General features: G+C 53.2%; 1 protein-coding gene across 1 annotated transcript; it reads right to left on the bottom strand.

Moving 5' to 3' along the window:
• Positions 1–405: 405 nt before the first annotated feature.
• On the bottom strand, positions 406–19,815 carry SPIRE2 (spire type actin nucleation factor 2). Its single transcript, XM_056862638.1, has 15 exons — positions 19,593–19,815; positions 11,930–11,967; positions 10,166–10,528; positions 6,071–6,148; positions 5,519–5,683; positions 5,306–5,392; positions 4,925–5,036; positions 4,203–4,366; positions 3,706–3,889; positions 2,773–2,918; positions 1,734–1,871; positions 1,535–1,602; positions 1,397–1,424; positions 771–886; positions 406–648 (listed from the first exon to the last, which is right to left on the bottom strand). The coding sequence occupies exons 3-15, from the start codon at positions 10,526–10,528 to the stop codon at positions 444–446; spliced, it is 1,854 nt and encodes a 617-aa protein (XP_056718616.1). The 5' UTR covers positions 11,930–11,967; positions 19,593–19,815; the 3' UTR covers positions 406–443.
• Positions 19,816–27,301: the final 7,486 nt, after the last annotated feature.

Below are 27,301 nucleotides of genomic sequence, written 5' to 3'. Positions count from 1 at the left end.
TGGGCAGCTGAACAGACCGCTGCTCTCTGAAGCTCTGGAGGTGCCCAGGCAGGGGCAGGCCATCTCACCCAGCTGGCCAGCCCCTGCAAGCCAGTGCTGTGGGTCAGGGTGGCTGGAAGGGGTCATGGCAACAACTGCTCCCCTGCCACAGGCAGGCCGGACAGGCAGGCCAGACCCAAACCATACACAGCCCAAAGAGGCCCCAAACACACGCGTCTCTATGTGCACACTCAGACAGCAGATGTTCACAAAGGGGTCGAGGGAGGCAGCTGAGCAGACATGAAGCAGGGCAGGAAGCGAGTCCTGGAAGCCCCAAGGGCAGGGTCCTCAGCCAGAGAGAGAGAGGGCATCCTCCTCACTGGGACCCAAAGGAGGGTCAGGCCCAGCAAGGGGCAGAGTTGGGGGGCAGAGTGGTGGAGTGCGTGTTTCGAGAGCCGAGCCGTCTAGCTGGACGGGATGTAGAGGGACTGAGTCTTGCGGCTCCGGCCCGGCGTTCTGTTCAGGATGTCCATGCTCTTGCGGCTGGAGCTGACCACGTCGGTGACAAAGCCGGAGCAGTCGCTGCACACGTCCTTGAGCACGGAGCCGTGCGCGTAGATGATGGGGAACTCCTCCTCCACGCTGCGCCAACGTGTGGCCTGCAAGGAGCTGGAAGGGACCCCCAGAGAGGCCTGGTCAGGAACTCTCCCCGCCCCACAAGAGCGGCACCCTGCAGATGCGCCACCCGTTCCCTGGGCAGCCAACCCAGCAAGGGCAGGAGTGCTACTCACCGGAATGCCTCTCTCCTCCGGTACGGGGGCGCCTTGGGCCCCAAGGAGCCCGGCAAGGTCTCAAAGCCCAAGGCAAAGACGGGGATGTGGGCAAGCTTCTTCGAAGGCATCTTAATCTATAAAGAGCGGGAATCGCCTCATTGGCACAAGGTATTTATTTATTTAATTCATTTATACCCCGCCTTTCTCCCCAACGGGACCCAAGGTGGCTCACAACATTCTTTTCTCCTCCATTTTATCCTCACAACATCCCTGTGAGGTAGGTTAGGCTGAGAATGTGTGACTGGCCCAGGGTCACCCAGCGAACTTCCACGGCATGAGTGGGGATTCGAACCTGGGTCTCCCAGAAACTAAGTCCAACACTCTTAACCACTACAGCCCTCCTGCTGTCAAGCCAGCCCAGGAACTAAAGGGCTCTGAAGCACGTGTGCCCACCACCCGTGCCCAGTTTCTCAATAACTGGCATGGAAACATTCTCTGCAGACCTTCAGAAGGTGCGGTGGCCCCCAAGGAGACGTGTGGCTGTTGAGCCACCAGTAGTGGGCGCCACTCCCTTTGGCCTTTTTATGCCGCTGCACATGAGTGGGGGAGCATAAAACACCCCCCTCCCAGGGAGGGAATCTTACCTTCAGGCTGCAGGAGCTGCAGACGGACCTGGAAGCAGAGAAGCAGCACAGGGATTAGCAAAAAGCCCCCCCCCCCTGCATCCAGCAGCAACCTCCCCCAAGCCTGGACTCCACCCCACCACCCCCAGCCTCACTCACCTTTTGCAGAAGAGGCAGGTGGGGGGCCAGGAGAAGAGAGCAAACTTGGTCCTGCAGCAACAGCAGATCTAAAGGCCGGGGTGGGGAGGAGAGAATGCACACCTGAGCCTCCAGCTGGTCTGTTGGGAGGGGCCGTGTGGCCCCCCAAAAAAACCAGCTCTTGCCTCAGTGCCCCCCCCCAGCATGGCCCCGCCCGCACCTTCCCTTTCTTCAAGCTGCTGTAGAGCTCCTTGCTGTGCAGGAACTTCTCCATCTCCGCTTTCACCAGCACCCGGCGCACGTTGATCATCTCGTCCACTGTGAGCGCCAGACTCTCCACTGGGTGGCTGAATTCCTGCTGCAGAGCACAAAAGCCCAGGGTGGTGTGTGCGCATGCGTGGCATTGCCCATGGCAGGTTCATGTTGGTCCTTCCAGCTAAGTAGGTGCGAAGGCAGCCCGCCTCTGACTCCTGGGGCTGCTTTCCTCCTGGCCACAGAATGATAGGAGCGGCTGCAGAGGTTGGAGGCCTTTGGAAATACTGAGACCTCACAGAGGCCTTTGCCAGGGAAGGAAGCTGGGCTTGAAGAAACAAGGGCAGTGAACTATCTATATTCGAAGGGTCTCTCTTTGAGGACCAGCTCACTGAACACTCATGAAGCTGCCTTATACTGAATCAGACCATCAAGGTCCATCCAGACTGGCAGCAGCTCTCCCGGGTCTCAGGTCAAGGTATTTCCCATCCCCTACTCGCCTAGTCTCTTTAACTGGAGATGCCAGGGATTGAATCTGGGACCTTCTGAATGCCAAGCAGAGCCAGCATGATGCAGTAGTTAAGAGCAGTAGAGTCTAATCTGGAGAAGCGGGTTTGATTCCCCACTCCTACACATTAAGCCTGCTGGGTGACCTTGGGCTAGTCACAGTTCTCTCACAACTCTCTCAGCCCCACCTTTCTCACAAGGTGTCTGTTGTGGGGAGAGGAAGGGAAGGAGATTATAAACCAGCTTGATTCTCCTTCAAAGGTAGAGAAAGTTGGAATATAAAAGCCGACTATTCTTCTCTGCCTACCTCCCCAATATACCCACCCATGCTGTCCCTCTGCAATGTTTCCTGTTGAATTGCCAGCATTTTGCACACTCCCAGTGTGTGCACAGGCCAGGCAGTCCCCACCCAGTCCCCACCCAACAAATCAACGGTGGGTGAGAGGGCTGCCCTCTGGCCCGCTGAACCCACCACACTTCCACTGGCACCAGACACTGACCAGCCACAAATGTTTCATGTTGACCTCCTGGGTGGGGCCACAGCTGGCTTCTGGCTTCTCCTCCACAGCGCTGAGGATGCCCTGGCCAGAAAGCGCGGGACTGGTACTGCCATAGGAGCCCTGATGGTAGCTGGTGGGAACGGAACCTGAGAAAAGAAGGGAAGGTGGGTTCAGCACCTCCCCACGACAGCGGCAAGAACTGGGAGGGGCCCCCTCAGGCCCAAGCAGAGCCTCCACACATGCCTGAGGAGGTGCCAGGAAGCTGGAGGCGATGCTTTCAGCCACCCTCTGGGTGCTGCTCCGGGGCTGGAGTGGGGATGCCCTAGAGAGACTCTCCAGGCGGGGTGTGTGCATTCAAGGCAGGAGAGGTTTGCAACCACAGCCGACTCAGAAGGGTCTAGCTCAAGTGCTGAATCCAAATGGGTCTGGCCCTGTGAGCTGCCTGCAGGCTGGGGGGTGGAGGGTGGCACACAGCAAGCCACAGGGAAGAACGCCAAGAGAGAGCCAGCAAAAGGAACAGAACGCCCTGCAAAGGACGTTGCTGTAGGTGACGAAGCAACCAGTGCTGCTCTCCATTTTGCTGCAGTGCCAAGGAGGACGACGCCTCTCCCAGGGGGCCTTGCAGAGAGTAGGGGAGGGTCCTGTCCTGGAAAAAAGCCCCCCCCTCTGGCTATTTCTGCCCTGGGGGTCAGAAGGAGTTCCCAAAGCTCCCCTCACTGCCTCCAGCAAGCATCCCACATGCTGTGCGCCCAGACATTCCTGAGACAATTTGGCACCGAGCGATCAAGCCAGTCTCCATCAGCCACAGGCAAGGGGCCCCGGAATCCCCCCCTTCAACAGAGGGCTGCTAGCCCAGAAGACGACGTGAGGCGGGGGTGGGGAAGAAACACTTGCCCTCCTTTTCCATGCTGGTCCATGCAGGGCTGGGGGTACCTGAGCGGGGCCTTGGCTCAGACCCGCTGCCTCCCAGGGAACTCTCCAAGCCCGGCTGGTTGCTGCCGCCGCTGCCGCCACTCTGGAACTGAACTAAGTCCTGCTCTGAGAAGGAGCGGTCCCGTTTCAGCGGCATCAGGGTGCCAGTGTCCTCCATCGCTTCCGTGCAGGGAGAATCTTCCTCCTGCAGAAGAGAGGGTGGAGCCCACAGTCAAAGGCACAACTCCAGGCACGGGGCAGCCCCCCGAAAGCCGATGCCACACATCACAAAGGAAGCCAGGGCACTGTTGTCCTTAGTGCAATGCAGTATAATAGTTGGAAGCAGCAGCTAGAGAAAGGACTGTGGGTGGGAGGGAGGGCAGAAAGGTGGGGTCAGTTGCAGAAGTGCCCACCCCCCATGGAGAGGCAGAAGTATCAATTGTCCTAGCGCAAAGGGCCAGCAGGTCTAAGTGGGTTCTCTTCTCTTGCACAAGCAAAGGCAGAGCCTGAGTTCTTACTTCTGAAATGTTCATCTCCTCCATCTCAGCCAGTGTGGGGGCCTTCAGCAAGACCCTCGGCCTCTGGCGTGGCGCTTTGGAGTCGGAGACAGAAAGGTTGATGCAGGAGGTGGACTTGCTGTCGCTGGAGCAGGCGTTCAGAAGGCAGGGCAGGGAGCCGAAGCCTGTGGGAAGGGAAGAGAGGTAGTCAGGAACTGCTGAAAGGGGGGGGGGAAGCAAATGCACCCCCGCCTTCCCTCTGCAAAGAGCTGGGCAGACCAGGAAGTGGTTTCCCTGGCCAGAAGACACTTGCCCTTTTCTGGGCATGCCTATATTGCTGAAATTCTCTCTCCCAGCAGTCTCAACTGTTACTGTTTCTATGAACAGGGATTCTCTCACTCAAGGGCTGATGTGGCACAGTAGCTCAAGCCCCTCCCTAATCTTCACTTTGCCTAAACTCACAGTCTCTACCCCCCTCCCCCGGGTGCAGTATGGGGATGATGATAATAGAATGGGCCTACCTAACAAGGGTGTTGTAAGGATGGCAGCAATATCATGCACGTGAAGTGTTTTGAACACTCGGATGCTACTTGCTCTGTTTTTGAGAAGGCATCTTGCTCTTGCGCTGTGATTCTGGAATGTCTCCTTAAACCTTGGGGTGGGGGGTGGGGGAAGGCTCCCAGCGTTTGGCCCGGCCAATCCAGGAGAGGAACCTCCTCTCGGGGACTGACCTGCTACTTTACCTTTCTGGGGCACTACAGGGCGAAGCTTCCTCTCCTGCTTGATCTCCTCCAGGATCTTCTCGTGGAGCGTCCTCTGCTTCTGGGGAATCGGGCGCAGCCTCCGTTCGGACGCCTGCAGCGGGGTTGGAAGGCCACACTTAGCACAGGCAGAGAAAGCTAGAGAGTCACTCCCGTCTTCCCAAGGAACGAGGCCTTGGAGATGCTGATCCCAAAATGTCAGGGAGATCCAGGAAACACACCCAGGGGGTGAGGCTTGAGGCATCTGTTTCTCCGATGAATTGTATCCTAAATTATTCTGAAAGTGAGGGGGGGGGCTTCTTGTCCAGAATGCCCCCTCCCACATGGTATCATGGAAAGCAGAAGATCACAGCCCTGGCTTACCTGTCTCAGGGGAGGCCGGGACCGAATGAAGTCCAGGATGAGCTCATGAGCGTTCTTCTTCACTCTGGGAGGAATGTCGCCGTCCACCTGACGGATGGGCCCACAAGTTAGAAGAACATCCGAGCCAACCACCTGATCCCAGAGCTACAGAGCAGCGAGGCTTGAGCCCGGGGGGAGGGCAGAGAAAGAGGGGGGGAGATCCCTGCTGCTCACCAGGACCTTGCGAAGCTTGTAGTTGCGCGCCCGGATGTCCTGCATGAGCATCTCAAAGGGGGTCAGCTGGTACTCGGTGGGGAGGGGGTTGAACTGTTTCTCCTGGACCTTCTTGAGCTTGACCCCATGCCGGAGCTCCCTCATCAGCTGGACCCAGAGCCGAGCCTGCAACGGCCAGAGGAGCATCCTGGCTGTCAAGAGGGCTCACCACAGGATCAGGCCCCTCACGCAGCCCCCTGATCCCTGGCACCCCCCCCCTAGGCCTCCCAGAGTCAGGAAAGAGGGAGATTCCTCTTGCAGTGTGGGAAACTCTCCTTAAACCAGCCTCATGTCCCACCATCCCATGCCCACCTCTGTTTTCCTTCTTCCTCTAAGCAAGGGGAAACCGGGCTGAGCACAGAATGCAGGTGCCTCTTTGGGGAGCTCAGTCCGCCAGCTGAGCAGCGAAGACAGTGGAACACCTCTAGCTGGCCTGAAGACAGCCCAGCAAAGCTGAGCTACAGCCAAGCAACCGTGCCACCCCCCCCCCCGCCCGCCAGGCCAGCTCCATACCCAGTCTGTGTTTTGCAGGTTGTCCAGATCTGCTGCCGACTGCCGCTCCTCTTCCTCCTCCTTCAGCTTTGTCAGCATCTGCACCCCAAAAGGAGAAGACTGCTTAGCTTTCCCAGCTGAGGTCTCCACCATGGGCAATATCCCGGCAAAGGCTCTCGGGCTCAGAGCCCCTGCCTGGCACTGCCCACGGACTGCCATCCAGCCAGGCTCCTTTCCTCTCCGAGCCCCAAGCGGCTCCTTGGCCTTGCTCGCACAAGTTGGAACCAAATACTGAAGCACACCCTCCCGAGGAAGGCACCCACCCCTAGACCCTTGGGAAGATGTTGCTTTTAGGGTGAAAGCCCTCCCCTCCCCCCCAAGTCCTTTGCGACTGGTTTATGAGGGCACGCCGCACATAGATCCTGCACAAGGACAGAGAAGATCTCCAAGCAAGGAGGAGGATACTGAAAAGGGGCTGTACAGGGCTGTACCAGGGCTCTTCCAATATGGGTCAGAATACCAAAGAGAGCAGCATCCTTTGCGTACGTTGCATCAGGGGTCTGCCTCTCCGTCACATCCTCAGAGTTCCTTGCCCAGGGACCTGCAAGCCCTTGAGCAGCCTAGCTGTGTATGGAAGAGGCTGTAGTTATGTCCTCCTCCCCCAAAAAATTGAGACCTCATCAGAGCAACCCCAGTGAAGCCGTCAGGGCAGGCCTGGCCTACAGGGCATCTTATCCCTCCCTCTGCATGCAAAGCAGAGGCTCTTGTGCTGGGTCACGTCCCCTCCCCAGCATCACCAGCCTCCAGAATTAGCCAAAGGGGTTGCCTCCTAAATGCCAGGGGGGCTCAGTCATTGCTTTGCTTCCTCCCCCCCACCCCACACACTTCCTGGAAGGCAGAAGACTCTTGACAACCACATGGATCCTTTGCAACAGGAGACGCAGAAACTGCTGCTCTGCCCTGGCACAGGGTCAAAACCTGTAGGTGTTGGGGGGGGGGGAGAGCAGCAATTGCCAGCAAGCCAGAGTGCCCTCTGCTGCCAATGGGGACTGCAGCACCAGCAGGGGCCCAAGGGAGGCCCTGCAGCAGCTGCCCACCTCTGCGGTCAGCTGTGCCAAGGGAGGGAGCCACATTTGAACAAAGGGCGTAGTACTGGCCTGCCAGGGAGGGGCCCAGGGAAGCACAATCAGGCTGCCTGGAAGAAACCAGGAGCTGTTTGGAGAAGGCGAGGTGGGCAGGTGATGCTTCAGGATGTGGCTCTGTGCCGACTCCCTGGAGGAGTGGTTAAAATGCTTAGGGCTGTTTAGCTTGGAAAGAAGGCGGTTATGGGGAGACATGATAGAGGTCTATAAAATTATGCGTGGTTTGGAGAGAGTGGACAGGGAGAAGCTTTTCTCCCTCTCTCATAATGCCAGAATGCGGGGTCATCTGCTGAAGCTGGAGGGTGAGAGATTCAAAACAGATGAAAGGAATATTGTCGAAGGCTTTCACGGTCAGAGTTCATTGGTTCTTGTAGGTTATCTGGGCTGTGTGACCGTGGTCTTGGTATTTTCTTTCCTGACATTTCGCCAGCAGCTGTGGCAGGCATCTTCAGAGGAGTAACACTGAAGGACAATGTCTCTCAGTGTCAAGTGTGTAGGAAGAGTAATATATAGTCAGAAAGGGATTGGGTTTGAGCGGAATCATTGTCCTGCAAAAAGTATCAAAGGTAATGTGCTAATCATTGTCCTGTAAGTATCAAGATAATGTGCTAATGAGGGTGTGGTATGTTAATATGGAACCATTGTATCCTGAAGTGATCTGTTAATGTGTGAAATCCAAAGCTAATCTGCATGGCTATTGTGGACTGTAGTCTTTGTTAGTCTGGAGGTTTTCAGGACAGGAAGCCAAGCCTTATTCATTCTTAACTCTCTTCTTTTCTGTTAAAGTTGTGCTGATGTTTATTAATTTCAATGGCTTCTCTGTGCAATCTGACAAAATAGTTGGTAGAATTGTCCAGTCTTTTAGTGTCTTGGAATAAGACCCTGCGTCCTTTTTGGGTCAGTCCATGTTCAGCCACTGCTGATTTCTCAGGTTGGCCAAGATACTGCAAAAGATAGTGCAGACTTGGCCAACCTGAAAAATCAGAAGGCTGAACATGGACTGACACAAACAGGACACAGGGTCTTATTCCAAGACACTGAAAGACTGGACAATTCTACCAACTATTTTGTCAGATTGCACAGAGAAGCCATTGAAATTCATAAACATCAGCATATCTTGATACTTACAGGACAATGATTCAGCTCAAACCCAACCCCTTTCTGACTATATATTACTCTTCCTACACACTTGACGCTGAGAGACACTGTCCTTCAGTGTTACTCCTCTGAAGATGCCGGCCACAGCTGCTGGCGAAACGTCAGGAAAGAAAATACCAAGACCACGGTCACACAGCCCGGATAACCTACAAGAACCAGATGAAAGGAAGTATTTCTTCACACAATGCATAGTCAAATTGTGGAACTCCCTGCCCCAGGATGTGGTGATGGCTGCCAACTTGGAAGGCTTTAAGAGGGGAGTGGACATGTTCATGGAGGAGAGGGCTATCCATAGCTTCTAGTCAAAATAGATACTAGCCATGATGCACACCTACTCTCTCCAGGATCATAGGAGCATGCCTATTATATTAGGTGCCGTGGAAGACAGGAAGGATGCTGCTGCTGCAGTTGTCTTATTTGTGGGCTTCCCAGAGGAACCTGGTTGGCCACTGTGTGAACAGACTGCTGGACTGGATGGACTGTGGTCTGATCCAGCAGGGCTTTTCTTATGTTCTTATGTCTGCTGCCGACTGACTCAAACCTTCCTCCCACCATGTGCAAAGCATCCCTTACACACCCAAAAACACCTGCAGAATCATCCCCACAGACATCTGTGGCCTTAACTAGCCAGCACTTACTCAGGCCAGCTAGCGCAGAAGACACCTAGGGGTGGGATTTGGCGGGTGTCCTGGAAGGGAGATCCACAGCTGACATAGGCTGCAGTGTGGTGAAGGTGCCTCATAGCCCCCCTCCCAAACATAAAACATGCCTTTTGTGATCGTGGCTTTAGCCAGTCAGGCACCACATACCCCCAAACGGGCATCTTCTGGTTGTGAGCAGGAATCAGCAACAAGAGCTGCCAGCACCTGTAAAGGGCCAGGGTCATTAGGGGCTCCGTGGGGCAGAACAGGCAGCTGATCTTTGTGAGGGCTGCCTCTTGGTCGGCATGGGAGTTCTGGCTAGTTAAGGCGGCTGGTGCTGCTGGGGGTCAGGGCTCACCCAGGGCGTGGCTAGAGAGGAAGAGCAGCTGCCTGCCACACCCCCCCCCCATGACCCCACTGTGATTTCGGAGCACAAAACCTCTCGCATCCGGACTGAGCCACCAGCGGGCTGGCAATGAGGCACCCGCCCTGCAGCGCTCCTGCAGCCGGAGGGTCTGCCCTCTCCTGGAGACCAGCCAACGTCCAAGCCCAATGCGTTTCCCAGAAGCAGCCTGACAAGCCGCTGCCAGATCAGCATTCAGCAGGCATTGGGTTCTTTGCGCCAGAAGAGCAGGCTCCCCCTGGTGCATTTTGCAGGTTTTGTTGCACATTCGTTGGGCATCCACAGCCCAGGCCCGCTCCAAGCCACCAGGGTCCAGCTGGCTGGCAACCCAGGCGGTCAAGAAATGAACAAGAGTCCTCTTGGCATGTGTGCGTGTGATTCATCCAGGCCAGAAGCCTGTTCTACGGCCTCTTACAGGTGTCGCCACCCAGCTGGATCAACCACCAATCCCAGAGGATGCCTTGTCACCTCCGTTCTGTGGGAGCCCCCAGGCCTGCCCTTGGTAGCAGTGCAGCCTGGCAAGCAGGGCTCTCGGGCACTGAAACAGGGTGCAGAACACAGCCTCTGTAGTGACAGCAGCGGGGGCCCCTGCACGGAGCCCCCCCCCCAGCCGACAGATAGCTTCCTCCTAGGGTGACAACCGCTCTGCTTCAAGAGTCTCCACTCTTGCTTAACCCCTCCCGGGAGACAATGGAGCAGAGGCGGCTCCCCCACAGATGGGGACAGGCAGGGGGTAACACGGCTCTATTGCCCACAGCAGGGGGGCACTCACCTCCTTGGCATCGCGGATCTTTGCCAGAAAAGCCTTCAGCTCGACGGTCTCTAAGAAGAGGGCTCTGCAGACAGCCTGGTAGTGGGCTTGGGCCTCCTGGGGGTGGGTGAGGCGCGCCGCGCAGAGCCGCATGGCTTGGTGAAAGGTGCGCACCGCTCGCAGGGCACCCCCGTCCACTCCCTCCTCCTCCTCCTCCTGCCCTTCGTAGCCCTCATCCGCCGTGCCACAGCCGCTGTCTTCAGAGTCACTGTTGGCCATCAGGTCGATGAGGTGTTCCAGCTGGGGGCTCAGCTCTCGCTCCTCGTTCTCATCCAGGCCCCAATCCAGCGCTCGGTAGATGGCGAAGCCCAAAGACTGCACCATCTGCAAGCCAGAGAGCACCGCTGAATGGGAGCACCCCCAAAGGCATGCGCACCACCAAGGCCGCACCAGGAGGGACAACGGTTCTCTGCTCTGGTGCTGCATTCCTGCCCTACGTCCTCCAGAGGTAAACCGACCAAGCTGCGAGCTCACCCACGGACTAGGGCAACCGAGGCTGCTTTTCTTGCTCCCTCAGCCTTTGAACTAGAGACTGCTCATTTCAATTTGCGCGCTGTTGGGCACATTCGTGTTTTTGTAATTTATTTTGAACATCTGCACACTGCTGCCTGAGTCACCCAAGGTGGTTTCCAGCACAGAACAACAAAATTATCAATGTTTAAAAATGTATTGTTGATTGTTTCAGCACTGTAGTATTAATATCTTTGCATACTGATGCTTTGCTGTTTTAACCCTGGCCAGCCGCCTGGAGAATCACAAGTAGAAAAGCAGCACCAACGAACTGTTGTTCCCCCACCCCCCTCCAACCCCATCTCCCCCTCCCCGAACCATCTGGGTCCCTTCTTCCCCACCCTCCTGCTTGCACTGCAGTTCCATTATTCTAGGGGCAGAGGAGAACATGAGCCACCCCAAGGAACAGAGGGAAGCCGGCAGCCAAATGCCTCCAGACAGACATATAGACGTGGCTCTGTTCCCTCGCCTGTGGGAAAGTTGGGGGGGTTGTTTCTGTAGAGGAAAAGCACAGATGCAGCTCTCAAGCCCAAGGGGGGAGGTCTGTGGGGGAGCAGACGGGGGGGGGGCAATCAGAGGACCTGATCTTTGCCCTTGATCAGATCCCAAAACAGGCTAAGCAAGTATGGTCCAGCACCTGCCAACACGCTGTGCCAACCGTCCCTCTCTGGCTAGTTCTCAGCCATCCCAGTCCCATGGAAAGAAGCAGGGAACTCAAGACACCCCCTTCCCCCACCCAACCACAATATTGCTGCTTCACCTGGTAGCAAGCAAGGGGGACAACGGTGAAATATATATAACATCTCCTTGCACGACAAGGGGCCCGGAGCATTTGAAAACGATCCACTGGGAGAATGCCAGGCCCTAGGATCCGCTGCCAGCGTCCAGAAGAGGGAAATTGATGCTAGGCCAATTGGCAACTGTTTCAGGCACAAAGCTGCTTGGGGTGGGGGTTTCGTGGCCGGCCTCCAGAGAAAGTCATGCGGAGCGACTGCGGCGATTCACAACGGCCCGGACTCCTCCCATTTATAGCAGGGTGAAATGTTCTGCACTTGGGAGCTAATCATCTAAGCTATGCCACCTCCTGACTGGCTGGGAAGAGGAAAGAGTCTCCTTCCGGTAAAGTTGTTTGTTGTTTAAATAAAGAAGCCTAAAGAATGGGCAGGTGAAGTGGGGGCATTTTGTCGTCTCCTCTCCCCTCCCCCAGCAACCTACCTGGGCTTCAGCCGAGGGCGTCAAGGTCAACGGGAGTTCTGCAAGAAGAAAACGTCCTCATGAGGATTCCTCCCATCAGGATTCCAATCATGCCTCATTCATTCACCTGGCCTGACATGCTCAACTCACAAAAAGCCCAGCCCAGGCAGCCGGGACCCAGAGGTGGCTGGGCAGTGCTGCAAAGCTCCAGTCCTGCCAATGTCGGCCCTGCCCATTTCCCTCAGGCTACAGAGCAGGCAGAGGGGGGGGGGGAAAGCTGCAGACCCCATCAGGAGAGGCCAGCCAGCCAGCTCGTCTTTGCAAAGACCAGAACATAGTGCTGGAGCCCCCCTCCTCAAGACCCACCATTTGCTGGCTCAGCAGGGGCTCCTGCAAGACCCCACAGAACCCCCTCCTCATCACCACAATGCACGCAACACAACAGACCGAGCCAGGCTGAACTGCACCTGGACACAGAAAACACCTCTGGCCCTGAGGCTAAAGAACTACTCGCTACCCCTTTAAGAATCAATAGCAACAGCTCCACCTCAGTCCAAGCTGACTGGAAGTGGGAAGGGGCTCTGGAAGTGGGAAGGGGCTGTCCTCGCCACCCCAGCGGGGTCCTCCACCTCTTTCCTCTCCAAGGCCTTGCATTGCTCAGGAAGAAAAGCCTTCCTTCCTTTTCCAGCCCAATCATAAACCGGCTTGTGCTCGTTTCCTCTCGGTGTCCAGGGAGTAATTAGGCATTCTGCTGCACTTGCTAGCCATTTCTAATTGAAGCCCCTTCCCAACACACACACTTTCTGTAGGCCCTGTGCATCATCTAAAAGCCACCTCCAGTCCCGGGCTGTGGCTAACCAATCATCCCAGGGAGCCGTGCAGACAAATTAGACAGGAAAGAAGCCAGAGTGGCTCAGGAGAGAGGCAGAAGGGAGGCCATTCGGCCATTCCGAAATTCTGCTGGGCTCATACTGGGTCGACAGAACACCGGCTGGAGCCAGCAAACCGCCTTTCACGGCAACACCTCAATGTTCCAAGGGGGAACTCCCTGCACTGCATTCCCTCTCACCCCCGCCACACACACACAGTGTGAAAATGGGACCGGGGTTGGAAACTGAACTTAAAATTTTGCCGTGACAGAGTTCCAAGTCCTAGTCCGGTCTCTCAGTGATGAACTAAGTTGTTATGTTACAAAACAAACCAAAGGGACATGAACCACTGAGTTATTTCTTTTGGCTGAGTGACTCATTGCAAGTAGGTCGAAAACTAGAGCTCTGGCCAGCCTGGTCTCGTCAGATCCTGAAGCTAAGCAGGGTGAGGCCTGGTCGGTACTTGGATGGGAGACTGCCAAGGAAGTCCAGGGTTGCTGCACAGAGGCAGGCCATGGCAAACCACCTCTGTTCATCTCTTGCCTTGGAAACCCTACAGGGGTCACCAATAAGTCAGCTGTGACTTGACAGAAAACAAAACAAAAAGAAAAAAACTGGAGCAGTGGGGAGGTGCAGCCTCTCCTCCTGCTGGGCTGGTTCACGAGGAGATTCCCTTCCTCTGCTGCTGTCTGGGTATTCACAAGTTCCGTCCTTCGCCTGCAGCCCCCCCAATTCAACTGCACAGATCGACCAGCCCCCCCCCATTTGCCTGAACTCAAAGCAGCCAGTGGCAGCACCTGCCTCATTTACAGCCAACAGATTGTGGAGGACAAATATGTGGGAGGGGAGGCAGAGGAGGGGTGGGATTGGCAAGGACAGGAGCCACATCTGAGTGGCTGCCCATCTCTGGCAGGCTGGGCTGGCCACAAAATCCGCTCATCCCACTGTGGGGAGGAACTACTTGGCCCCCTCAGTCCCCAGGGGCTGCAGAATGTGGAACAGCAGCTGGGTCCCCTCTTAAGCCAAATTTGCCCCTACCTCTGTATAAGCAGAGCCCCCCCCCCCCAGGGCTCTCCATTTCCTGCCATTTAGCCCACTGATGAACCACTTAGCGGCTGCCCCCACACAGAGGTCAGCCCCCCACCCCACCCCCAGGGGCTGCACAGCAGGCAGGAACAGACTCCAGGAGAGGGTCTGTCCCAGCAAGAGGCATAGAAAGGATTGCACAGACTTAGGTGGGACATTTCGATTCCCAGGATGTGGGGGCCGGACTGTTTGGGAGGAGCTCTTCAGGGGCAGGCGGATCCCCTCCCGCCACCCTTGTGCAAGCTCTCCCCCCTTTTGGTCCTTATAGGTGAGAAGCAGCACTTTGAGTGGGGCCTGGAAACGGGTGGGCAGCCAATGCAGATCTCGCTTTGCAGCTCCAGCATGACACCAAAACAATTTCCAGAATAGCAGAGCGAAGTGGTGGCGAATGGAAGAAATCTACCACATTTGCAAGCACAAGACTGCTCAATACGAGCAGAAATAGCACCGGCATTGCCTGGCTCACTCGGGCCGGGGCAGGGAGCACATTAAGATCTAAAGGCAGATTTCTTCAGGGATCATTAAGGCCCCCAAGAGCCAACAGGAAGGGAGCCCTCCTCGGCAGCGGCAAAGAGCTCCTGGCTGCACTGCTACTGCCGCTGCTTATGTTCCCTTCAGGGACCGTTAAGCTGATGTAATCCTTGGCCTCCTCCCCACTAAAACCTGGTGCTGCCCGGAGGCAGAGTGAGCTCTTGGCCTGGGAGAATTTTAATGCACCATCAGTCAGGGGTCAAGAAGTGAGGATGCCTTTAGCACCTGGCCACAGTCACAACCGCAGCGGTAGAAAGACCAGAACCGGATAGACCAGTTTCAAAGGCAGAAGCTGAAGTGCTTCTAAGTCAAGATTACCTGAATCTGCAGTGCTGCACCTTGGTCTAGTGCGACCGGCTGCATCGTGAGTGAAGGTAGGGGAGTACACAAGAAATAACACCGCAGCTAGAAAACAATGACCTCCCCTGTGCATTTTACCTCTTGGGGCGAAAAAACAAAACGCTCCATGGGTTTGCACTCAGAGGTGGGCCCAGCAGAGGTCAGAGCCCAGCAGTGGCCCTGTGAAAGAGTCTGACCCAGCCCAAGAGAAATAAAGCAGGTGCCTTCTGGAGGCCAACCCTATTCAACAAAGGAAGGGGCTGCTGGCCACAGCATAGCCTGAAGATGCAGGACACGGACAGCAGAGGGGGCACTTCCAAGCAGGCATCCCTGGCACACCTTTGAGGAATCAGAGTTGGACGGTACCACTAGGGTCATCTAGTCCAACCCCCTGCACAATGCAGGAAATTCACAACGACCTCCCCCCCCACACCCCAGTGACCCCTACTCCATGCCCAGAAGATGGCCAAGATGCCCTCCCTCTCATGATCGGCCTAAGGGCACAGAATCAGCATTGCTGACAGATGGCCATCTAGTCTCTGCTTCAAAACCTCCAGGGAAGGAGCACTTACCACCTCCCGAGGAAGCCTGTTCCACTGAGGAACCACTCTGACTGCTTGAACATTCTTCCTAATGTCTAGACAGAAACTCTTTTGATTTAATTTCCACCCGTTGGTTCTGGTCCAACCTTCTGGGGCAACAGAAAACAACTCAGCACCCTCCTCTATATGACAGCCCTTCAAGTACTTGAAGATGGTTATCATATCCCCTCTCAGCCTTCTCCTTTTCAGGCTAAACATACCCAGCTCCTTCAACCTTTCCTCATAGGACTTGGCCTCCAGACCCCTCACCATCTTTGTTGCCCTCCTCTGGACACGTTACAGAGGAGACAGTAGCCTTTTTGCTCAGAAGCCCAGGAGGAAGGCAACATTAGAAGGGAACTATGTAAATAACGTGCAGCATTTGCTGGTGAAAGAGAATAACAGAGTCATGTTCCTGGTGTGCTTATTTCCATGCGCAGGTCTGGCAAGTGTGAAGCATCCTTATTTATTTTTAAAATTAGATTTATAGGCCGCCCTCCCTGACAAAAGCCGGGCTCCTTATACCGAGTCAGACCCTTGGTCCAGCAAGCTCCGTGTGGGCTGCTCTCCAATGAGGTCTCTGGCACAGAGAGGCTTTCCCATCCCCCCGCTATCAGAGAACCTTCCCTTGGAGATGCCAGGGATGGTGCCTGGAGCCTTTCCTGTGGATGGCAGCTGCCAAGCTGCCACCACTGCCTGGGCTCCGCCCCCAGCAGGAAAAGGAAGCACCCTGAGCAGAGTGGCCTGTACGGCTCAGCACCAGGCTCACCCAGCAGGCACCCTGCCCATCAGCAGATGGGCAACCACAGACCCTGCAGCTTCTCCTGAGCATGGCGCACCAAGTCATGTGGGAAGCTGCTCAGAGTTGGGTGGATCCCTCCAGACAAGCCACAAGGATGAAATCCACTCAGTACTCCAGAGTCTAACGGAGTGATGGCATCTGGGTTCCGGAAATGGCAGGGCCAGCCAAGACACCACAGAGAGATGCTCAGCAGGGGAGGAGGCATGCTTCGGTTGAACATCACCTCTGCCTCTGACTAATCAGGCGCCCTTGAGAGTATCACAGACTCAGCCCCATGAAGGGAAGCCCTTTGTTCAAAAGCAGGGCTCAACACCGGCATCTCTTTTTAATGACAGGGGACTTCTTTTTAAGTGCCTCCATTGATGTGGGGAATTCCTTTCCCTCAGAACTGAGTAGTATCTTGGGCTAGAAGGAAAAGATGCCAGGTCAGAGGGCAGGTACCGGGGCACAGAAGCCAGGCATCCCTAAAATTACACACAGCATAAGATGCCCTGTAGTGCCTGAGGGTGAGGGAGGGGTGGCTCTCTAACAGGAGGCTAGTGCTTGAACCAAGAATGACTGCTTGAAAAGTGGCCATCTGGGCATGCCAACAGGGCAGAGAAGCACTCAGGACCGGGGCGCCATCCTCTAAGTAATACCTCAACCTTCTGCTCTGTGTAGAGCTACATACTAATTAAGAATGTGGAATGTGCACAGGTGGGGAGCAGTGGGGTGCCCAAAGGCCATCCAGCTGCCTCCATATTTGGCAAATTACACAAGCCAGTGTGGTGTGGGGGTTAGAGCGTTGGACTAGGATCACGGAGACCCAGGTCTGAATCCCTACTTTGCCATGGAAGCTCACTGGGTGACAGAGCCAGCCACTCTCTTTCTCAGCCCAACCTACCTCACAGGGTTGTTGTGAGGATAAAATGGAGGAGAGGAGAATGAGGTCAGCCGCTTTGGGTCCCCACCAGGGAGAAAGGTGGGGTGTTAGGGAAGCAAGTAAAGTGTTCAAATAGCAGCCACTGTGCCTTGCTCATTAACTTTGAACACATTCTTGTAGGTGTATTCTGCTAACGCTGAAACTAACATTTAGGTCCACAATTTTAAAAGGAAAAATAGAGCTTAGGGCAGTGATGGCAAATCTTTTAGAGACCAAGTGCCCAAACAGCAACCCAAAACCCACTTATTTATCGCCAAGTGCCAACACGGTAATTTAACCTGAATACTGAGGTTTCCTCCCAGCTCGGCAAGGGGGGGCCCCTCGCAGGGAGTCCAGGGAAGGGGGGGCTTTGAACGGCATACCACCTCTGCTTCTCACTGGCCTTAAAAGCCCCTTGCTGGGGTCACCATAAGTCGGTTGCGACTTGATGGCACTTACGTACTTAAGTCCTAACATAAGATGCCCCCCACAGCTTTGGTTTCTACTGACATTTCCCCATTATAGTTTCCTGCCACAACATCCTGATATGCTGGCAAGGGCCTCATCAATATGTGCACATCATTGTTGGGAATGACTCCCCCATAAAAACCACATGGCAGCATCCTGGCTAAACAAGTCTCATCTGCCATGCAAGGATCTGCCTCTCCAGCTCTTGCTTCTCCCCCCACTTCTGGGCTGGACCATTTCCTTGCCCTAGAGGGCAAGGTGAGGCTGAGGCCTTCGCTGACCTTCACCTTCCACAGAGGCAGAAGCAGTAAAGCTGCACAGAGTGGCAGGTGTTGCTGGATTGGCTCAAGAAACTCCCCCCATGGCACAAAAGCTTGCCGGCAGTTGGCATAATTATACACCTTGGGAGCATGCCAAGGATATGAAACAGGCTCGGGTGCTACTTTGACCTCTGTGCCAGAGCAATAAAGATAATCCAGCTCTCTCCAAGGCCCAGGTTCCCCACCCACCTCACTGGGACACAGGGAACTCAGGAGGAGGAAGGCTATGGTCAGAGGTCTGTACTGTAACGGCAGCCCTGCTTTCTCTGAGTTTGTTTTCTTTTTATAATACTGCACGCTACCACAAAGTGCTGGCTAGCAATGCAGTGATAAACACAAACACACACACGTACAGACATACAATTTAGAAGGGGACAATTCATCTATTCTTGTATCTCAACACACAGCTTTGTTGTGCTCTAACCAGCTGCCATCTAATCGCTGTCACTAAAAAGACTTTAAAAAGCATGTTATCTTCACTTTTATAAATGCATTGCAGCGGCAAGTGGAGACGGCACGCATGCTCAGATCAGTTCCCATCGGAAGGGAGACCTTCGGTCTGTGCAACAGACCATTCAGACTAGTTAGCCTGGGTTATCTGTCTGGGCTTGCTAACCTTGGTTTTGTGAACTACACAGCAGCCCAGGGGTTGACGGATCCCACAATTGATTTGGGGCCGGGAAGACTGCCTGGCACAGGCATGTGGACACTGCAGGGTGTTGCTCGGCTTTTTTTGCTGGGGTGCAACGTGCGCACTCGCTTGTGCCACGGGGACTGAATTGCTCCACAAGGAACTCCTGCAAAGGGCCAGACTCAGCTGCCCTTTGGTCCCTGCTGAGCCGGCAGGGGCATTTATCACACAGCAAGCCTGCCTTGCTCTAGTCCAGGAAGAAGAGCTTCTTTACCACATCCCCCCCATTTCGCCCCCAAACGTACATGCTCTGGATGACCATCATCTCCACACAAATCTCTCCCACTCATTTTAACAGACCGTCCCTCCATACAATTGTGTGTTCTGCTCACACACAAACAAGAAAGCAGGAGCCCCCAAAGCAGACAGCAGCTTCTCCAAAAACAGCAGGGTCTCAAACGCCATCCCCACCCCGGATTTCTGTCCGGAAGCTTTGCTCCGCGGCTCCATTAGTCATCGTTTCTCCGCTGGCTTCAGATCCCCAAGGAGCACAGTGAGCTCTTCCTGACTGGGTAACCCACCCTCCCGGTGATCCGCTTTTCTTGGGGGAAACTCCGCTCTTTGTCCCAAATACCAAGAACCCCGGAGCCTCCAAAGGGAGCTTTCAAGAGGAATCCGCATTCCAAAGCAGCCGGTCTGATCGCCAGCACTTCCCAAAGGGCGGGGGAGCCCTTCACCTGCCCCCACCTAAAAAAAGCCACCACCCCCGGGAAGAATCCCAAGCCAGGGCTTGCCGATTTCTTGCGCCATTTATGCACGGGAGGTTCTGCCTCGGACCTGCCACTCACTAGATGCCCGTTTCCCCCATCCACATCCCTAGAACTCACCAATAAGCCCCCCGCCCCCCGTGCAGGGTTTTGAGAATTCGGGTGGGGGAAAGGGGCATCTGGAGAGCGGCAAGCCCAAGGCACAACCTCCCGGGCGTCAATGGCCTCCCTCTCTTCCCAGAAAAGAGGATTTAAAAGAGGGGGGGGAGCCACCAAGAAAAGCAAAGGGGATAGCGGGGGGAGGGGGGACGGTGGGGGTCTCCCTCCCGCCGGCCCCGGGCCACGGCCCCGCTAAGGCCTGCCCCCCCCCCGGCCCGGCCCGGCCCTACCTGCGGCGCCGTGCTCTCCGCGCGCCGAGACGGTGCCGTCGCGGTGCAGCAGGATGTCGGCGGGGTCGCGGATGCGTCCGGCCGGCCCCCAGCGCTGCTCGGAGCCGCGCAGCCCGCGGCAGCACTGGAAGCACACGGCCCACGCCTGCTCCTCGTTGACGGGCTGCTCGTACGCCTTCAGCACCTCCTCCAGGGACAGCGCCCAGGGCTCGACGCCCACCCCCACGCCGCCGCCGCCGCCGCCGCCGCCGCTCTCCTCCGCGACCCTCGACGGCCGCGCCGCCGCCTCCACGGCCCCCGCGCCGCCGCCGCCGCCGGCCGCCGCCGCTGCTGCTGCTCGGGCCATGGCCGCCGCTCCATCATGGGCGCCTGCGGAGAGTGGGGCCGGTTCCCATGCCAGCGGCGCTGCTGGGCAGCCTGGGCAGGAGAAAGGGGAGGAGCAAGGGGAGGGCTCAGCCGGCCCGCAGGAGCAGCCCCGCCCGGCAGGCCGCCGAGCATGTGCAGAGTCCCCGGCCGCAGCGCGCGCACACGGGGATGAACCCGACCCTGGCCATGGGCGCGGGGGCTACGCGCGCCTCTCGGAAGGCTCCCCTTTCCTTGGGCCCTCGGAAAGGCTTCCTGCCCCTGGACAAAGAGGAGCCGGGGACGGCTGGGCAAGAAAGACAGGAGACAATGCGCAAAGCACCAACGTTTTACAAAACAATAGCAACAACAAAGGTTCACATAACTCGCAAAACATTTATTAAGTTTCTTCCCCTTCTTTTTCCCCCCTGTGTTTTTTGCTGTGCAGGAGAGGCCACCCAGAGGAAGGCAGACTGGGGTGGGGGTGGTGGGGGAGTCATCGTCTCCAGCATACAATGAATAATCCAATTCGCCCCCAGGAAGAAGGCGAAGGACCCCGAATCCTGGGCAGCTGCTCTGCAGGGTGGGAAATTTTATTTACTTAATCAATTAATTTGTACCTGACCTTTCTCCCCAAAGGGGACCCAAAGTGGCTCGCATTGTTTTCCTCTCCACCCTTTTATCATCACAACATCCTTGCAAGAGAGAGTGACTGGCCCAAAGTCACCCAGCGAGCTTCCATGGCACGAGTGGGGATTTGAACCCGGGTCTCCCAGCCACTAGTCCAACACTCTTAACCACTACACCAAACTGGCTCTCAGTTGGCACTCTATTGATGCCCAGAGGCATGCTTGTCCTAGCACTCCTGGCTCAGTTAAAGCCTCCAGTACAGCTTCTGGTAGGGATAGCCTCACTTCTTCCTCCTTGCAGGCCTGAACACTTTCCTTGTCCTTAGGCCATCAAAGAAAATTGGGAACCTGGCTCTTCAAGACTGCCCCCCCCCTCAGCAGCCCTTCTCACCCTCTAGCCCTTTTGTGCTAGCCCTTCCCCAAGATCCCAGCCTGCAAATGTTTCCTTTCCCAATGAGAGGCAAAGGATAGGGCCACCTTGCCCTCAAAGGCAGGCAGTTCCAGAGGGGCAGCTGCCCCATGTAGCAAATCAGGACAGGAGTTCAGTGGCACCTCACTTTAAGAAAATCCCCTTCTGCAGCTGTCTTAAAATGAGGCAAATTATTTTTTCTTTCTTTCCATGGTCTCTGAGGAAGTGAGCTCTGGCTCACCAAAACTCATGCTGGAAAAAATGTTGTTAGCCTCAAAGGCGCCCCTGGACTTCTGTTTTCATTTGGCCACCAGGCATCCAGGAGCCCCGGATCCTGCCCAAAGAGAGGCATCTAGCCCAGGCCTTTGCCATCATCCATGGAGACAGAGGCTCTTGCTACACGTTGCCTTTTTCTACAAGCAGCTCCTGCCTGCAGCACCAGGATGAACCTGCAGGAAAGCAGGGGATGGTTTGGGACAGGGAGGAGGGGATCCGTAGCTCCCCAAGCAATCTTTCCTCATCATGCGCTGTGGCCACTCTTTCTTGCAGGAGGGAGCCCGCAGTTCTTCCCTCAAGACAGCCCTGCAGTCCAGGGACATTCCATTCCCCCCACAATTAAATGTGTGCCGGGTAGAATGACTTATTCGTCAGGCCAAGGCGCTAATTGCAGTTGCGTGCGGTATGGAATGCAGCTGCATGAGTCTCAGAGGCATGCGGGGAGCTGCCTGGGATATTGTTAGCAAACAATGATGCCCACGCACATGCACCCTTCCCATTCTAATGTCATTCGGTAACATTCAGAAATAATAATAATAAAAAAAACTTACACAAACCAAGGGCAGGAGTGTTGGTGTAACCTTTTGAAGGTACAACCCAAGCCAAATTTGGCTTTTGCTTCCCCATCGGGAGACTGTTCAAGCCGGCCGTTTCAGCACAGGTTATCTGCCCCAGGTTCAACGCGTCTGGAAAGCAGGTTTGTTCCCTGCTTCCCCACAAAATCATGGTGCATTTGTGCACCTCGTGGGGTTTCCCCAGCTTTCCCCCATCTTTCTGAAACCTGGTTTGCTCAGAAGATTAGGGATGGAACACAGTAATGCCTGGATGGCTCCTGTAGCAGCCATTTCCTTCCCCTGTCTCGGGGTGGGTTTTTTGTTTTTGTTTTTTAAAACAAACCTGTTATACTAGTAGGCATACCCGGTTCTCTGAATTCTCAGTTTTCATTTTTAGAAGTTTCTAGCCTCTTGCATTGCAGAGATATAAGCAGAAAGGCATATCTCCACAAAGGAAGGAGCTAGAGCAGGGGTGTCTAACTCAATTGTTACAAGGGCCAGATATGACATAAATGTCACTTCGTTGGGCTGGGCGATACCTCGCCAGCCCAGATTAAGAGTGGGGTTTTGTTTTTTTGGCCTCAGCTGGCCCGTGGGCCGGATATGAACTCTCAAGGGGCCAGATCCGGCCCACAGGCCTTGTGTTTGACGCCCCTGGGCTAGAGGCATACTTTTTTTTAAAGCTGGGGATTCAGATAACCTGGTCCATGAATTGACATAATGTCATAGTGATGTAATGATATTCTAGTGCTGACTAAAAAAATGGCCAAAGCACAGGTTGTCATGTGGAGGGGGGGCACTGTTGGGGGACAGGCAGATAGGTACCAGGAAACTGGCCCTGTCCAATCCCCACTGCATTCTCCCTTTATCAGCAGCCACACCCGCACGGAGGAAACCACAAAAAAACCAACCCTGTGTGGAAATGTGGACGTTTCTGAAAATTTATAGATGCTTTTTAAGCCCTGGGAATCATGGGATTAAGGGAGATCTTGCTGAAGATCCAAAAGAGAACATTACCAAGAACATACAGGACGTGTAAAAAAAAAGACTAAATTTACTGATGATATCAGATTATTCATGGCTAGAAGCACAATGGTGCTTAGGGAAATACATATGAAAAATAGTTAAAACAAGTCACAAGCAATCCTTTGTCCACCCAAACCAGGAAGAAGCTTTTTCATTACTTTATATACAAGGCTGGCATACACTGAGGGAGCTTGAGCACGGTCTGACACTCTATTCAAATCATATTTTAATTAGCCAGGAACAGCTGGGTTAATCCTTTGTAACTCAACAGACTATACAGGGGGGAAATGGCCCATTAAAGAGAACATGAGTTAGGGAACTACCCCCAAACAGAAACAAAACAAATTTGGTGGATGCCCTCAGTTGTGCCAACAGACCACAATACAGTCACCATCACGTACCTACAACACTGTCCATCAAACCCAGCTCAGCACGGAAGTTACCAACCAAACCAGCATCCGCTCCCAAAGTCGCCACAGGCAAACTGCAGCAGAGCACAGGCAGCACTAATAAGCAAACCAAGTTCAGCTGGTTGGTTGGGGCCTGAATGAGGCCACAACTTTAAAGGCCCCGGCAGCACAGGCTGTGGGGAGGTTTATGGCTGGCTGTCAGAAGGAATAACAGGCCGGGAGTCTAGCTTTAAAAGTCACATCAAAGGGAGGCAGAAGGAGGAAACTGATTCAACAGTGTGGGCGGGGTGAGGATGACAACCAGGAGGATGACTCTCCAAGAAATGCAAGTCGTCTTCTTGACAGGGATGCCAAGCCTCACAGAAGAACTGGGCAGGCACTTCCAAGGATGGGGTGGGGTTAGGCTGCCTCTCCAAACAGCACATGCCTCTTCTCCCATGGATTTTGCCACCATTAAATAGTTGTGACTATGCAAGTGGCTGTATCAAACATTGTTATCTTGATAGCTGGGCATTACAGAATGTAAGAAGGAATGTAAGAAGAAGGTTGGTTTTTATATGCCAACTTTCTCTACCACTTAAGGAAGACTCAAACTGGCTTATAATCACCTTCCCCTCCCCTCAATAGATACCCTGTGAGGTGGTTGGGGCTGAGAGAGCTGTGATTAGCCCATGGTCACCCAGCTGGCTTCATGTGTAGGAGTGGAAAAACAAATCCAGTTCATCAGATTAGCCTCTACCACTCATGTGGAGGAGTGGGGAACCAAACCCGGTTCTCCAGATCAGAGTCCACTGCTCTTAACCGCTACACCACGCTGGCTCTCACGCGTAGCTCTCATGCTAAGCTCCTTAGGATTGAGGCCCACGGTCTTGGACTCTGCAAGCAACTTGCAATGGCTGGGCATTGGTATAAATAATAATATAGTTCCAAGAGATGACTGGGTGTGTGCAGAAAGGGCACAGCTGTGAGCGATGAAGGGAAAGGTGCATCGGCTTCGAGAGGGCAATATTTCCTTTTTTTTTTTTTTTTGTCAAAAAGGATTTGACAAGCTGGGAAAAACTACCATTATCATTGTGGGGAAGAATTTCGGTAGTTAAAATGATGATATTACCTAAAATGCTTTTTTTGTTTCAAAACCTCCCAATAGTTAAGGGTGTACAGATATTTGATGCTTGGAAAAAAGATATTATGAGATTTCTCTGGGGTAAAGAAAGACACAGGGTTGCATATAATAATTTAATTGAATTAAAGGATACGGGAGGATTTGGTCTACCAGATTTAAAAATGTATTATCAAGCAGCATGTTTCACCTGGATCAAACATTGGATTCTCTTAGAGAACCCGAAATTATTAGAATTAGAAGGATTTAAATTGAGATTTGGGTGGCATGCTTACTTGTGGTACGAAAAGGAGAAAGTAAATAAAGAATTTAATTCTCCCATTATTAGGAAAAATTTATTAAAAGTATGGAAGAAATATAAGGATGTTTTTGAAAGCAAAACTCCCGGCTGGATTAATCCTGTAGAAGCATTTTTGAGAAGGGGTATACATTTAAACTTGGATGGTAATAATTATAGAGAACTGATAGAATACAAAGATGGTACATGGGTATTGAAATTAAAAGAAGAACTTCAGATTAAAGACTGGTTTATGTATTATAAATTAAGAGATGTTTTTAGTAAAGATAAGAAGTTGGGTTTTAATCAAACCAAATCGAAATTTGAGATTATATTATCAAAGGGCAATAAAGGATTGATAGGGAGGGTATATAAATTACTTATAGAAATAAACTTAGAACAAGAAAGGATTAAGCCGGTGATGTTGAAATGGATGAGAGATTTAGGTTATAATATAGATTTGGAAATATGGGAAAACTTATGGAAAAAGGAATTTAAGTTTACCATTTCAAATGAAATAAGAGAGAATTTGTATAAAATGTTTTATAGATGGCACATAACCCCAGTATTGTTAAGTAAAATGAAGAAAGAAGATGAAGCTTTATGTTGGAAATGTGGTACGGAAATAGGTACATTTATGCATGTTTGGTGGTTTTGTAAAAAAATAAGGAGGTTTTGGAGATTAGTTTTGAATGAAACTAATAATCTGATTAAATCAATAATTAAGAGAGACCCCGCCTTTTGCCTATTGGGTATTTCAAAAAAAGATTTAGATAAAGGTGATAGAGTCATATGTCAATATAGTTTTGCAGCAGCAAGAATTGTAATAGCAAAAAAATGGAAGCAAACAAATAAACCTTCAATTAAAGAGTGGAGAGAAAAATTATGGATGTATATGCGGATGGCCAAAATTACTGATTCTTTACATTGTAAAGATATGGAGGAATTTAAATCAACATGGTTAAAGGCTACCACATATTGGGATAAGGTGGCAAAAATGGATTTTAAAAGTATAGTTAACGGATTATAGTACAATATGATTTTAAATATGATATAATTATAGATATTTTATTTTGTAATGTCATAACACTCCATCGGAAGTCCAATGGTGAAGGGCACTGCGGTGGGGGGGTGAGATTTGGATTCAGGGCACGATGGAATTTAGTGAATTGTATACTGTATTAATGGATAAGTAGTGTGCTGAACATGTATTTCTTTTTTCTTTTTATATGTATTATTATTATTTTTCTTTTTTTTCTTTTTGTGTTTATGTTTTATTATAAAAATAATAAAAAAATTATTTAAAAAAAAGGGAGGGCAATATTTTACAGGGACTAAGTCAGAAGCAGCTAATAAGGCAATCCTAAACCAAGTTGGCTTCGGTGCATCTATGACTGGGCAGCCCAGCTACAAACCTGTGCAGGCTTAGGAGCAGAAAGCTCTATGGAACACAGTGGACCTTGCTTCTGAGTAAACATGCAGAAGGTGGTGCTGCATGTCTTTGAGCAACACTTTCAAGAGCTGCAGCACAATTTACAGGGAAGCACGGGTGCCCAGCCCCCCACTTGCTTGCTTCTGCTGGCTCTGGGATCTCCTTCCTGACTGACTCCCACTTTTCTCTTCTGGCTGGCTGGGAGGTGCGTAGAAGCCTGTGCAAGACTGGCCAGCCCCAGTCCTGGAAGCCTGAACAGTCGACACTGGCAGAGGGTTTCCTGGCTGCCGGCTTCTGTGGCCCCTGCCCTCCCTTGCCGCACTGCTGACTGTCCTCCTCAGAGACCCAGCCAGCCGCCTGAGCTTAATGCCAGCTCTCCTCATCTTGCAGGGCTTCTGGCACAAGGCTGGCCTGGCTGTTCCTGCAGCGTCTTCCCTCCTACCAGGGCCTGCCGAGGCCTTGTGCTTCCTTGCCTTGAGTCACAGAGGCCTGCCTGTCTGAAGGCTTGCAGGAAACTCATCTGTCAAAAAGGCAAATAGTTCTCTGATCTTGGTTGCTGCTCCGAACAAGCAGGGGTTGTATTTTTGGACCTTCAGCCTGTTGCAGGAGAAAGAGACAAAAACAGACCCAGAGGGGCCATGGCTCAGTGGTAGAGCATCTGCTTGGCATGCAGAAGGTCTCAGGTTCAATCCCTGGCATCTCCAGTTAAAGGAACCAGGCAAGTAGGTGATGTGAAAGACCTCTGCCTGAGAACCTGGAGAGCTGCTGCTGGTCTGAGTAGACAATGCTGACTTTGATGGACCAAAGGTCTGATTCAGTAGAAGGCAGCTTCATGTGTTCATGTGATGCCACTGCCAGCATCCTTCTCTACAGGTTCAATGGAAGCTCTGCAAATAGACTGCCTTTGTCTTTGCTCAGGGCCCCAGGAGCTCTTTCTCGAAGCTCTCTGCCCAACAAGTGCTGTATAATATTGATATCATCCTTGCTCATTTGCAGGATGCAGCAGGGGAATAGTCTAGTTTGCAAAGGAACAGGGGAGTGAGGGGGGAGCTGGCTGTGTGTGTGTGTGTGTGTTAAGTGCCGTCAAGTCGCTTCCGACTCATGGCGACCCTATGAATGAAAGTCCTCCAAAATGTCCTATCTTTGACAGCCCTGCTCAGATCCTGCAAATTGAAGGCCGTGGCTTCCTTTATTGAGTCAATCCATCTCTTGTTGGGTCTTCCTCTTTTCCTGC

The sequence above is a fragment of the Euleptes europaea genome, chromosome 17, assembly GCF_029931775.1.
Source record: "Euleptes europaea isolate rEulEur1 chromosome 17, rEulEur1.hap1, whole genome shotgun sequence".
NCBI classification, from domain to species: Eukaryota; Metazoa; Chordata; class Lepidosauria; order Squamata; family Sphaerodactylidae; genus Euleptes; species Euleptes europaea.
This window is presented reverse-complemented; position numbering and strand designations above follow the sequence as displayed.